Source organism: Dermacentor silvarum, chromosome 1 (genome assembly GCF_013339745.2).
Source record: "Dermacentor silvarum isolate Dsil-2018 chromosome 1, BIME_Dsil_1.4, whole genome shotgun sequence".
NCBI classification, from domain to species: domain Eukaryota; kingdom Metazoa; phylum Arthropoda; class Arachnida; order Ixodida; family Ixodidae; genus Dermacentor; species Dermacentor silvarum.
The window spans coordinates 33712438-33724785 of record NC_051154.1 but is presented as its reverse complement, the minus strand read 5'-3'; the positions used below and the strand labels follow the sequence as shown (position 1 = coordinate 33724785).

At 42.4% G+C, this 12348-nt stretch overlaps 2 protein-coding genes across 2 annotated transcripts in view; one reads left to right on the top strand and one right to left on the bottom strand.

Moving 5' to 3' along the window:
• Positions 1–4778: 4778 nt before the first annotated feature.
• On the bottom strand, positions 4779–8102 carry LOC119459675 (protein O-mannose kinase-like). The gene is made up of 3 exons (XM_037721337.2): positions 7732–8102; positions 7361–7584; positions 4779–7087 (listed from the first exon to the last, which is right to left on the bottom strand). The coding sequence occupies exons 1-3, from the start codon at positions 8002–8004 to the stop codon at positions 6610–6612; spliced, it is 975 nt and encodes a 324-aa protein (XP_037577265.1). The 5' UTR covers positions 8005–8102; the 3' UTR covers positions 4779–6609.
• Positions 8103–8333: 231 nt separating this feature from the next.
• The window catches only part of LOC119459658 (Fanconi anemia group I protein-like), an 82870-nt gene continuing 78855 nt past the window's right edge, over positions 8334–12348 (top strand). Inside the window, exons 1-3 of the mRNA XM_049666316.1 lie at positions 8334–8657; positions 8730–8805; positions 8894–9021. Coding sequence (XP_049522273.1) covers positions 8595–8657; positions 8730–8805; positions 8894–9021 — 267 coding nt within the window. The 5' untranslated portion in view covers positions 8334–8594. The remainder of the gene's footprint in view (positions 8658–8729; positions 8806–8893; positions 9022–12348) is intronic.

Sequence of the window (12348 nt, the reverse complement as noted above, 5' to 3'; positions counted from 1 at the left end):
TATGTATATTTTCTATCAGCCAGATGACTATACTACTGCCATTGTCTGCCAGTTTTATTGTCTTCTCTATTCACAAGATCTTTCCAAGTTTGATACTTGGTAGGGGATAAGTTCTTGGGATTGCAACAAAGATTTGTTGTGTTTAGAATTTCTCTCATAATCATATCTCGGTTTTGGCAGGTAAAGCCCCAGAATTTAAATTAATTTCTCTTGAGATTAGTTTTATGTAATAATCTAGTAAGCATTGCATAGTATTTAGTGTCAAGTTGCTTGGCAGACAGAGGGCGTGGTCATGTAGGTTTTATTCCTACGTGTTGCTTCTCAAAAAAAAAAAAAAATCATGGTGAAGCCACCGTAGTACAAATAAAACACACACGAAAAAAAAAAAGAAAAAGACGGGGCATTATGGGCGCTAGCTCACAATGGATTTGTTAGTCCCCAAGATGACCAGAGAAAAAGAAAATGTATAATAAAATGCATATGTGCACAGGTTTATCAAAAACACACACACACACACGCACACACACAGACAGCATCTCCCTTCCAAATAGACAACCAGAACTATCACTGATGCAGTCCATGCCTTCTTATTCTGATATGAAAGGTTTCCAAAGATTGCTTGCAGTTGTTTCTGCCCAGAATCTTTATCTCGCAGAACCAAGGTTGAGACAAGATTCTGGGCAGAAGCAAAGAAACTACTGCCCGAGAAATTTCGGAAGACTTCCATTTCAGAAAAAGAGGCACAGATTGCACTGGCGATACCTCTGTCTATTTGGAAGGGAGATGCAGTTTCTTTATTCTTTTGCCGTGAGCGCATGTGCATTTTACTGTATGTTTCTTTCTTCTGGTCATCTTGGGGGACTGTCATAATTCAGTAGTGAGCATAGGTCTGCAGTATAAATGAACACGTACTTATACTCACTCACCATTTTTTCTTTTTACTCACATCTACTCATGCTAACAGGTACACACTTGCACTCGTACTGATGTCCGCTCATACAGCAGTGCCACCTGACCGAGGTTGTCTACTCCCATAATTTTTTCAGGCATCACGCTCACTCACATTCACATGCATGTTCACTCGCACCAATAGGCACTTATTCACTTTCAAGTTCACACTCAAAGGTGAACATTCACATTCATACTCATGCCCACTCACACACACTCACTCATCTGCACTCACAGGTGCTCACTCACTGTTTAACTGCGTGAAGAAATGGACCACAGAGACTGCGTGGAACAAGGACTGCGCCCGTCCTTGTTCCATGCTGTCTCTGTGGTATGTTCGCGCAGTTAAACAATGTTCGCTAATATGTACTAACTCGCCCAACAAGTTCTTCTAAAATGCTCACTCACGTTCATACTCGTGTCCACTAACACTTACCGGCACTCACTCACACCTACCCACACTCACCAGCTTTCGCTCATGTTCAGACTGAGCCCTAATCACACGCGCTCATACAGTAGGGCCACCTGGCAGAGGTCGTCAACTTCTACTATATTTCAGGCTTCATACTGACTCACATTCGCATGCACATCCAATCGCACCAATAGGCACGCATTCATGTGCACGTTCACACTCATACCTACTCACACTCAAAGGTACTCACATTCATACTCAGTCTCACTGGAATTCGTTCTTGTTCATACTGGTGTCCACTCGCACTCACAGGTGCTCATTCATGCTCGTACTAACCTTCACTCACCAGCACTCACTCACACCTTTGAAATGAGTGTGAGCGAGTGTGCCGACCTATGGTTGCCAGTGTTGCACCCATGTTGTCCAATCTTGTCTTTCTTGTGTCCGTTTTATTTGTGCTACGACAGCTTCCCGAAAAATCAACCAACTAGCCCAAGAGCAAGCCATCTCGATATTTTTAATGTGCAGATGCCTTGAAACCCCTTTTACATCTTCGTGGAGCTTACACTCATTTATATCACATTTTTCATGGGACAAAATGCGAGATCGCATTTAGATGCATTTCACCTGGTTTTATGCTTTGTGAGATGCCTACTATGTTGACACTATGTTTTGGGGGTTGGATTGTAGTGCGGTTAGTGAAGTGTTTAATGCAATTTGCATTTTTGTTAACTCCACACACTTTTCAGTATGCCCGTCTGTATCTAGCCTCTTTCCTGCCAGCTTAGGCCACTGGCTATGAGTCTGAATAGACAACTTAGGCCATTGGTTATATGCAACTCACCTCCACTCACACTCTCTGGTGCTCACTCACATTCACTCTCACGCTTTTGAAATGAGTGTGAGTGAGTCAGCCACTGGGTATGTGCAAGAATAGACAACTTGGTCCATTGGTTGGACGAGATGGACGAGAATAACAAGAGGCATGAAGTGAAGAAGTTGGCAATAGGAAATTAAGGCGAGCTACAGAATAGTCGGCAATACGGTCTCGCTACACTGATTAATGCGGATCACATTAACATCAACATTCCATCGCGAGGTGGGTTCTGCCAGAATTTCTTTGGGCAGTGTACGTAGCATGTTTTTTGTGTTGGTCTTTCATTAACAATTTTTCACGTTCTACAACTTCCTGAAATGTAGCTTTTTCTTCTGGTGATAGGTATATGTTAAGTTGATCAGGAATTACCACAAGCTGTTCTTGGCAATTTTCTTTCAAGTTACCTATTAAAGAAAAGACATTCTGATAATATTATTCCACTTAATGATGTAGGTTGTGGGGCACCAAGGGCACATGCGACCTTAATCATAAGACCTTTAGAAATTTTATCTCTTTGGTGTAACTAGCGGATGTTTTAAGGTGCAATTTGTTTTGCAACAAGCTTACCTGATTGGAGAAATAAGCAAGATTCGTAGTTGCATGTACTGTTGGTGCTTCTTAGTCACCTGTGTTTTTCTGAGGAAGGTTTTTTTTTTTTTTTTCGGTGAAACCTTCAGGGAGCACTGTTTCAAGATATTTCTTTTTTAATGCAAATAGTGCTCTTTACTTACTTCAGCCGTTTTTAGCCTTTCTATTTATACATCTATTATCTATCTAGGCTCTTACACCAACCCAGTGGTCCAAGTTGTCTGATTAGTTGGACCAATAGGTATGTGTTTGTGATGTCGCCGTGGTCGTTCCATCGTTGTCATACGACTCTCATGCTGTCTTCATCACACTATCGTCGTCACACAGTCATGGTCACATCATGGTCGATACGCAGTTGTTTTATCATTGTCATCACTTCAGTAATGTCATATCCCATGGTTGTCATGCCATTGTCATACTGCCTCTGGCGTTCCTGCTACATAAATTTTTCTTCGTCATTCTATCAGAATCATACTGTTGTCATTTAATCGTGATTATGCCACCCTTGTCAGATAGTCGCTATCATGCTTCTGTTGTCGAATGTCGTCACACCAGCTTCGTCATCCAAATCTCGTTATTGAGTCGTCATCACGCCAACATCGCCATAGAGGTTTCATGATACAGTCATCATCTTACTGTCCTCATGCCGTTGTCACGCCGTGGTTGTGGTTCCGTCGCAGTCATTGTAACTTAGACATTCGACTCTCGTCATGTTGCTGTCATCATGCCACTGTCATCACGCTGTCGTTTCACCATCATCATCACTTCAGTGATGTCATTCCATTGTCATCATCCAGTCGTCGTCATACCACCTTCGTCAATCCATCAACATCATTCCTTGTTCGTCTTTCTATTGTAATCATTCAATCATGATTATGCATCCGTTGTCATACCTTCATCATAATTCCAGCTTCATCTCATTGTCCTCATATCATTATCATGCTGTTGTGGTTAGGCCATCGCCATAATTTAAGAATCAACACCTGATTGTCGTCATGCCATTGTCAATATACCGCCTTTGTCATCCCATCAATATTATTCCTTCTTTGTCATTCCATTGTCACTGCATCAATGTCATGCTGCCATGTTCATGGGTGACCTTGGAAAGAGAGTGCCATAGCAAAGTGGGATAATATCTGAGTGTGTATATATATATATATACACATATAGCCAAAGCAACGGAAGTTTCAGAATTACCACTACACTTCTTAAATAAATGTCACTTCAGGAATACGGTTGGTCGTTACATTGCTATTCGTGTTACCGTCGACAGTCATTGTGAGACGAGTTCTGCTGTAATTTTTTTTGTAAGATTTGTTTAGGGGTTGAGGTCTGCGTATGTTTGTTTATTATTTTATATAGTTGTCTGCGTGAAAGTAGCGCATGCAATATGCAGTGTTGCATGTGTTCTTGGTTTCACGTCTACCATCTGCATAGATGCTTTGTGTCTTAGCTTCGGCAGAATGTGTGTCATAGCTATCATTGTACGTTTCTGGCATGTCATAATCCTTGTCCCGGGACGACACATTAAATTAAATTGCATTGTTGGCTGCCACACTTTAAATGTTCTTGACTCAGTACTTTACGTTTGAAATGATTGCGTCACCAGAAAACTTGGGTGTAACTTGTTTCTGGTAAAAACGTCAGGGCTCTGGTGTAATTGGGTGCGGTGGACATCTTCGTTTTTATGGTTCGTGTCCAATGTCCCGGAAAAAATCCTGCAGTTTATATGCCTCTTATGTGTGAGTTAGGAGCGTCTGTGATAGCAGAATAAGCGACTTGGGTTTGTTTGTGATCCTCAGAAGCACTGTTGTCGGGCTGAGCTGTGCATTTGGTCTGTTGGTCTTCAAATCATGAGTATCAATAGTGGGGCTCATCCACTGTTGATCACTTCATATACACACAAGCAATATAAGAGGAAACACGTGTTGTGAATTGAAATCCAATTTGATTACGTAACAGCTTTCCCTTTGAACATTTATGTGGAGCTTAGTTTTGGTACAGAAGTTGAGCTGCTGTGGCTTACTGGGAAAATTATTAGCACTAGGACAAGAGATGCATAGTGCAAAAACACTGTTTTGTTGCACTGTTTTGTTGTTCTAGTGCTAATCAGTTTGCCATTATAACAGACAAATTAGCCCAAAGTACTGCATGCCTTGCTGCAGCCTTGCGAGTGCCAATTTCGGCATTCCTTTTGATATTACTCACGGACTGTCCATTTCAGCACACACTGACTGGATAGAGCTCAGAGCCGGTAGAACAGGCACCAATCGTCACCACCGATTCTCAAGCTCTATCCATTCAGTGCATGTTGAAATGGACAGTCCACTTAGTGGACACCGACAGAATACCCTCCCTGAACACCAAGTTATCATAACCACCGACAGAAAGATGATGCATCTATCATTACACATCAGTTATCATGAGACAATCAAGACAGGTGAATAAATGCTTGCAACAAAAGATGGGAAGGCCGATTCAACCCTTGGCAGAAATTTCCTGCACACTGAAATTGTTCTATCTTGCAGCCATTCCAAGGTTCCTCTCTTCAGACATCTGGCATTTAATCGACTGCAGTCCCATAGCTCATGTAATGCCACAAGTGTAAGCTTATAAATCAAGCTGCAACAGCAGCACAATGAATTTCACACATTGTTTGGTACTATCCAAAGTCAGATGGTTGTTTACAAAAATCACTCATCAGCTTTATTTCGCAATCCCAGTAAGTATGCCAGGGCAGATATTTACACCAGAACATGTTAGCATATTTTTTAACATAGGTGGCAGGCTCTGGAAAGTTTGAAACTCACTGTTTCCACAGTCGAGGTATTCTCGGATGCAGCTGCAGCCATCCAGGAGGAGGTTTAATCATTTCGTAGCAAAGTGGAAGCTTAGAGAGGTACTGACACATATTTTACAAGTTGTAGAAACTCTGCTACACACTTCTTGCACATAAAAGAATCACACTTAGCAATTGCGAAGGTTTGGAAACACTTATATTTTAATACTAAAATTGCGTTTAAATGCTGGACTTAGCATCATTATGATGTCATGACACAGAGCATAATTTGCTAATGTTGGGTGCAATAAGGATAGATATGATGTTGTTTCCAATAAAAAGTTAGCACGAGTGCTGCATGTTTCTTCAGAACTTGCTCACACGCGGCAGCAACAGCAATCACAAGAACGGAGCGAGGCAGTGGATTGTGACTTCACGACATGCGTGTCTCGCAACTACTGAAACTAAAATTGGTTCGTAGAAAGAGGTGTTATAGTAAATTAGTGCTCTGGCGCTTGCTAGTGTTTTTTATAAAGTTAGGAGGGCTTGAACCTTCATTTAATGCAAAAGAATAAGTTGAAAATGTTACGTCAGTACTCCTCTATGTAGAAATTCATATTAAAACAAATGCAGGTCTCTTTACAAGCAAAGAGCTGTTCAATAAATCATCCATTTACTTGATGCTTACGCTGCAATCACAATCAAGCTACAGCCACAACTCGTGCATTACCACACGCTTGGCAAACAGGAACTTTCCAATCCACAGCTGCTGTAACCACTGTATACCATGTGTCTTTGACAAATGTAGTCTTGGAGAGAAGGTATTCTGTAAGCGTCCACCTAGTAGACATGTCTATTTCGTCTGCTGCTCAAGTGCTGACTGGCCAGGGGCACCTGTCGCCTTCTCATGCGTACCCCAGCCCAGCCAAGCATAACTTCAGCAGCGGACGAAATGAACATGTCCACTAGGTGACTATCTGAGGCTATCTGATATCACAGTTCAATTTAAAGACCCCGCATCCACTCCTGCCAAATTTTCTCATAGTCTTTCAGAACTTGCTCTGCACTGGGTCTCTGTTCTGGCTGATGCAGCTTGCATCGGCGATGAACTGAGAACAGATGAAACTTAAAACTTTCAGCTTCTTGCGTCTTCCCCAGAAACCAAAGACAGACATCTGGAATCTTCCAAATATCACATGCTGTTGTGCACAGTGATTCGTGCAGCAGACTTCCTCGCTGTTCTGGTGCCAGCAATTCTCCTTGCAGTGGTGGTGAACCGCAGGCAGCCATATCAGTTTGAGTGGCATACGGCAGTGCGTCCATGTCATTGAGTCGCAAAGTCAGGTCAGGGTAAATCAAGTATTGTGACAGTGTCTTCAACAATGTGTTTGAGTCGCACATAACACGACTGTGGGTATGGAGATACTTCAGGATGGTAACATAGCTGAGGCACAGGGAGAAGCGTCGTGACAGGATGTTGTACCTAAAGAGAGGCATCCATAATGTACTCAGAAACCAGCCAAAAATACCGCAACAGTGACTGAAGCAAGCTTCAGAAAACTGTCGAATTTATGTGAGTGCACTTCTGCAACAAACTACCAGTGCACAAGATTTAATACATATGTACAATGGCACTGAAAACTAGTTTTTAAGTGCATTAACTACAAATGGATTTAGCACCTATGATGGTGCAAATTATGCTGGTAATAATGAGCACAAACATTTTAGTTTTTCAAAGAAAAGTCGGTTAACTTACCTAACAAGTTTTGTGTCGAAAAGGCTGTGCAACTCTGCAGCAGAACCAAGAGTGAAGTACTCTGCGACAAGTGTGTTGTTACAGGATCCAATATATTGAGGTGTGTAATCAACATTGCCTAAAAGTTGGTACATCAGTAAATTGTGCTGAAAGTCTGGCTCAAGCCGAGCTTCAGTCAAATTTGACAGGACCACAGTGTGATGTTTCCATTTCGCAATGTATACCTGCAAGGACATGAAAACAGAAGTTGTGTAAAATATTGTATCTTGCTGTTTCGCAAACACAATAATGTGACTTAAAGATCGTATTCGGAGCAACGTCAACTGTTGTAGTTATTACGACTATCAGGGAAGCCGAAGACACAAACGCACATTCTTTACAGTGCCCGACGCTAGCAAGTCCAGTACGTGAACGTCATGCTTGATATCCTTGCAAGACAACAGATCGTGACATTCAGACATCCCAGGGAGTCCAAAGGTGCCGCTGGGACACACGGGCCTGCACGAAAACCTCTCGGCATCAGTCACGTCCTCCCAACATACCACCGCAGGTTCGCCGTTTTTTCTTGAATAGCGCCAAATCAACACACATACGATGATGCACAACACGCAAAGCTTGACATATAGACTACTACGCGAACGCATGTAAAAAGAATTATGCACGAAAATGAACTTTTCATGCACGCGCACATATTCTCCCCCGCAAATTCGCAACTCGCGCCTGCAGTCGCGTGCGTAGCCTTGGCCCCTTGGTCAAGGTACGGTCATAGAGAAAGAAATATGGTACGGTGGCTAGATGGGTAGTCAAGGTACCTTGCCTTGGTTGCTGCTGCAACGCAGCAGGCCAAAATTTAAATTAAGTAATTCCAAAATTATTTTTGAACGTGTGTGTTGATAAATACACCAGTAGCATAAAAAAGTTATACTGCGCAGGTTTAACCGTGCTCGTACCAGCGACACGTCCAGCATCGCGTTTTTGTTGGCCTTGCGTTCAGGCGCGTTTCGGCCTGTTTTGTGGTTTTGATTTGGTGGAATTTGGCGCGCACTTCGTCCTTCCGACTTTGCAAGATTAGCGTAGTTGCTGTTTAGCAGTGGCCTGCTTAATCTTGTCAACTTTACTGGGCTCACAATTAAAACTGCTACAGTGCAGACTTAGGTATGAAGACTGATTTCTGATGATTTAAAGGAAACGTCCCAAAGCTCCGACTTCGCACAGCAGCTTTGACGAGTCTGCAATGGACAACGAGGCGATTCTCGGGAAAATAAGAAAGTGTATCACAAACAAGAACTTAAAGCCAGTAAGTCCTTTTCAATTAACCATATTTATGTGTCTTGTTCCACAGCCTGTGTAATCCTGTTGTACTTTCGAGGTGCACCAATTTTTGCTGAACAATGCGGCCAAAGGTGGATCAGACTTATCCGCTATTGCAAAGAAAGTTATTGAAGGTAAATAGTGGCTGTTATTCCGAACGAGTAATGCGAACGTAAAGCAGAAATCGTGGCGTTTATTGATCCTATTTTGCCTTTACTTTAGAACTTCCTGACAGCGACTTCGGACGAGAACAGCATAAAGAGATGTTTGACATCATCCTTTCTATATTGAAAAAGTTCGACCTCTCACCTGAGGTGTCCTCTTCACTCATAGGAGTTCTTAATTCTGAGGTGAGTAGATCATCGTCTTTGGCTTGTCATTCACTCGTATCACTGTTCAGGTCAACACTTCTCTTTTTCACACACGCACACACACATATACAGGGTGTTTCAGCGAACACTTTCAAAATTTATTTAAGGTTGCCTGTGGCAGATAGCCCAATTTTAGTTAATGAGCTAGTCTACTCGAAGAGGCGGACATTACTTCCACAAAAAATTGAAATGCGTAATCGACTAATTAACAAAAAATTACTAATTAAGTTTTTAACTAATTACCTGATGGCCCATATTGCATTTTACAAATTGTAGCCGTGGAGTTCGCAAGGCGGATCCACTTGGAACGAATTCTCGGGATAATAATTCCCGAACTTTGCGGAGAGATGCATTGACGTTCCAGTTAGGGAGGGGGGGGGGGGGGGGGGGGGGGGCTCTTAACAAAACATCGCTTTTCGCATTGAAGCACAAAATTAACTGGAACGCCAATGCATTTCTCCGCAAAGTTCGGGAATTAATTCTAAGTGGATCCGCCTTGCGAACTCCACGGCTACAATTTGTAAAATGCAATATGGGCCATCAGGTAATTAGTTAAAAACCTAATTAGTAAATTCTTGTTAATTAGTCGATTATGCATGTTAATCTCTTGTGCAAGTAATGTCCGCCTCTTAGAGTAGACCAGCTCATAAACTAGAATTGTGCTATCTGCCACAGGCAACCTTTAAGAATTTTAATATAAGCATAGCTGTTTCTGTAGTTCGCACGTGCTAGAGACACTTTCGTGACACATGTGAGTGCAGCTATGCTATTAGCGACATCACACTAGCAAGTGCTCAGCCGCAGAAGCTGCGAATGAGGTTCCGCAGAAGCTGTGAACGATGCTCCAATCCACATGTAAGAAACCGAGGGAGAGTTGTGAACTATCTGAGTGCGAGCCTGCACGCATGCGTGATCCAATTTCTAGCTTCCCTCCAAGGCATCTGTAAGGAACTGGGCACATTTTGGTCACAGCTCCCATGGTCCAATTACTTTAGTTTGCACCTGTACATGCCTGTACATGCCACCTGGTCTGCCTTCCTGTGAATCTGATCTTTTTAAATAGCAGTATGAAGTGATGTGAAAATAGCTAGAGTTAGATGTAATGGTCCTAAATAATTTGAAGTTATGGAATACAATATAGACTTAGGGTGGGGGTGGTGATCAGTGCATGATGGATTTCTGATAGTGAGCTAAGAGTTGTAAATATATAAATAGTTATTATTCAAGTCATGGTAGTTTCCACCACCCTGTTTTAAACGAGGCATTCCAAAAGGATGTCTCATCATTATCATAAGTGGCATTGGGACAATAAAAAAAATTAACCGACAATTACGATACTCCTAATGCGAAATTTGAGCGCAGCTCTACACGTGTTTTCATTTCGTGATTTATTGGCTGGCGCAGACAATCTGTCTCGTGCGGCACATTGCAAACACGGTGAAGTGTGACGCGACTGCCTCGCTAATCGGGAAATTATGGCAGGCACCGCATAGGTGACCCATGGGTGCGATTCACAGCAGCTGCTGCAGACAGACCTCCGCTCATGCAGCGCTTTGTATCCATATATGGATGGTATCATTGGACACACTCACCATGTGCCATCGGTGAACAGACGATGGCGGGCTCCTCTGGCGCCATCTCGTAGTGGTCGTCATAAGTCTTCTGCGGCACTACGCTTTTCTTCTCACGGCACGCTTCACATTCACTTTCATCTATCGCTGTGCTCGTTCGCTCGGTTCCACCGAGGGACAACGGCGACGCTTGCCGCAGGAGCGGCCACCTAAGAGCTGCACTCTAAAAGGTGCTGTGATTGAAGGAATGATTGAGAAGTAAATTTCTTATGCCATGGGCTCTTCATTTTGTGCCTTACATCTCCATGTCAGTATGTGGCTCTTGTTTCTGTGTGTGTGCATGTGTAGTTTTGCTCCTGATCTGTTATATTTTAATGAAGGTACACTCTGGAATTTGCTTCTCAGTCCATTTAATGGACACGGAAGAAAAAAGTTGACAGTCACTTTAGCATATGCTAAAAAGAATGAAGGCAAAATCCTGCGCGCTCATGAGACATTCATTAAATTACTTTGACATTCTCATTTGAATGCGTTGTTACTTCCTATTACTTGTTTTCTGTTTAGTTTTTCACTTTACTTGTTCTCCTGTTCGGTCGCCTAGACATCGCCGCTGGTTCTGCGTGGTTAATGGCACATTAGAATGGTTGTGGCTTTCTCTTTCTTTTTCGTTTGTCTACTTTCTTGTAGTGCAGGCAGAATGAGAGGGACATGGAAAGGCACATAGACATAGACAAACACACAGCGCTCACTTTCAACAACAGCTTTATTTCTAGTTCTCGCAGGCATACTTATACTCCTCAAAACATCATAAGACACGTGTACATTGCTTGGCGAATATGAACAAAACTGAGAAAACCACGCGCAGACACTTTTGTGGCCACACTGATTATTTAGAAGGGTGATTATTTAGAATGTCACACAGTGGCATGATTGGACCCATGGTTTGGATTAATATACAAAAAGGGAACTTTGGCCTTCTTTTTAGCTAGTGAGCCACATTTTTTGGTAAACAAATAAAGAGAGCGTTTAAAAAAGTTATATATATTAATGTTAGCTTAGCCTGATTGACTGTTTCATTTTGTGTGGCGCTTAAGAGTCACTCAGGAAGAAAGTTCTGGATATGTGTGAAACATTGCTTGTTCTCAGGTTGCATTCAATTTCTTTCAATTTTCAACAGCACTGCCGCCACTTTATTATCTGCCAGAGTATGAAGAACAGCTTGACGACTGTTGTTTTGAATCGCCACTTTGTGGTACATGTTACAGAGTTAAAGGGCACTTGGTTGCAGCAGACAGAAATGTGAGAATATCCTGAAACTGATGTGAAAATACATGGATAACCCAAGGCTTGCCATGTGCTCTATGTTATGTTGTGTAAAGTAAAAGGGACACTAAAGAGAAACACTAAATCAGTTTAAGTTGATAAAGTATTAAAAAAAAATGTCCTAATTTTACTGTAAGATGTTGATTCCTAGAAGAGAAACTGCAAGCTAAACTTCTGTGAGCGTCGCTACGACTGCTGACGCGCTCAAAGAGTGCGAGAAAGAGTAGCGTCGGCCAGAGGCGAGCATGCTGCCACTTGTAAACATCGCTAGCTACGCACGGCAGTGCCTTGATGCCCTGTATTGCAGAATGTCGCAAAAGATTATTTACTAAAAGTACCACTCCTGGTACATTGAGCCTTTGTGTGGAAGTCGGCAGTTACTGGCACCATATTGGAAAGGCGTCATGTTGGC

What these genes read in the sequence shown, in the direction of transcription:
- LOC119459675 (XM_037721337.2), bottom strand. Translation starts at nt 8,004, where the DNA reads ATGCGTTCGCGTAGTAGTCTATATGTCAAGCTTTGCGTGTTGTGCATC. An exon ending in CGTCGGGCACTGTAAAGAAT is followed by an intron (nt 7,585 to 7,731) that starts GTGCGTTTGTGT and finishes ATGTCCTTGCAG; the next exon opens with GTATACATTGCGAAATGGAA. An exon ending in TTCGACACAAAACTTGTTAG is followed by an intron (nt 7,088 to 7,360) that starts GTAAGTTAACCG and finishes GCCTCTCTTTAG; the next exon opens with GTACAACATCCTGTCACGAC.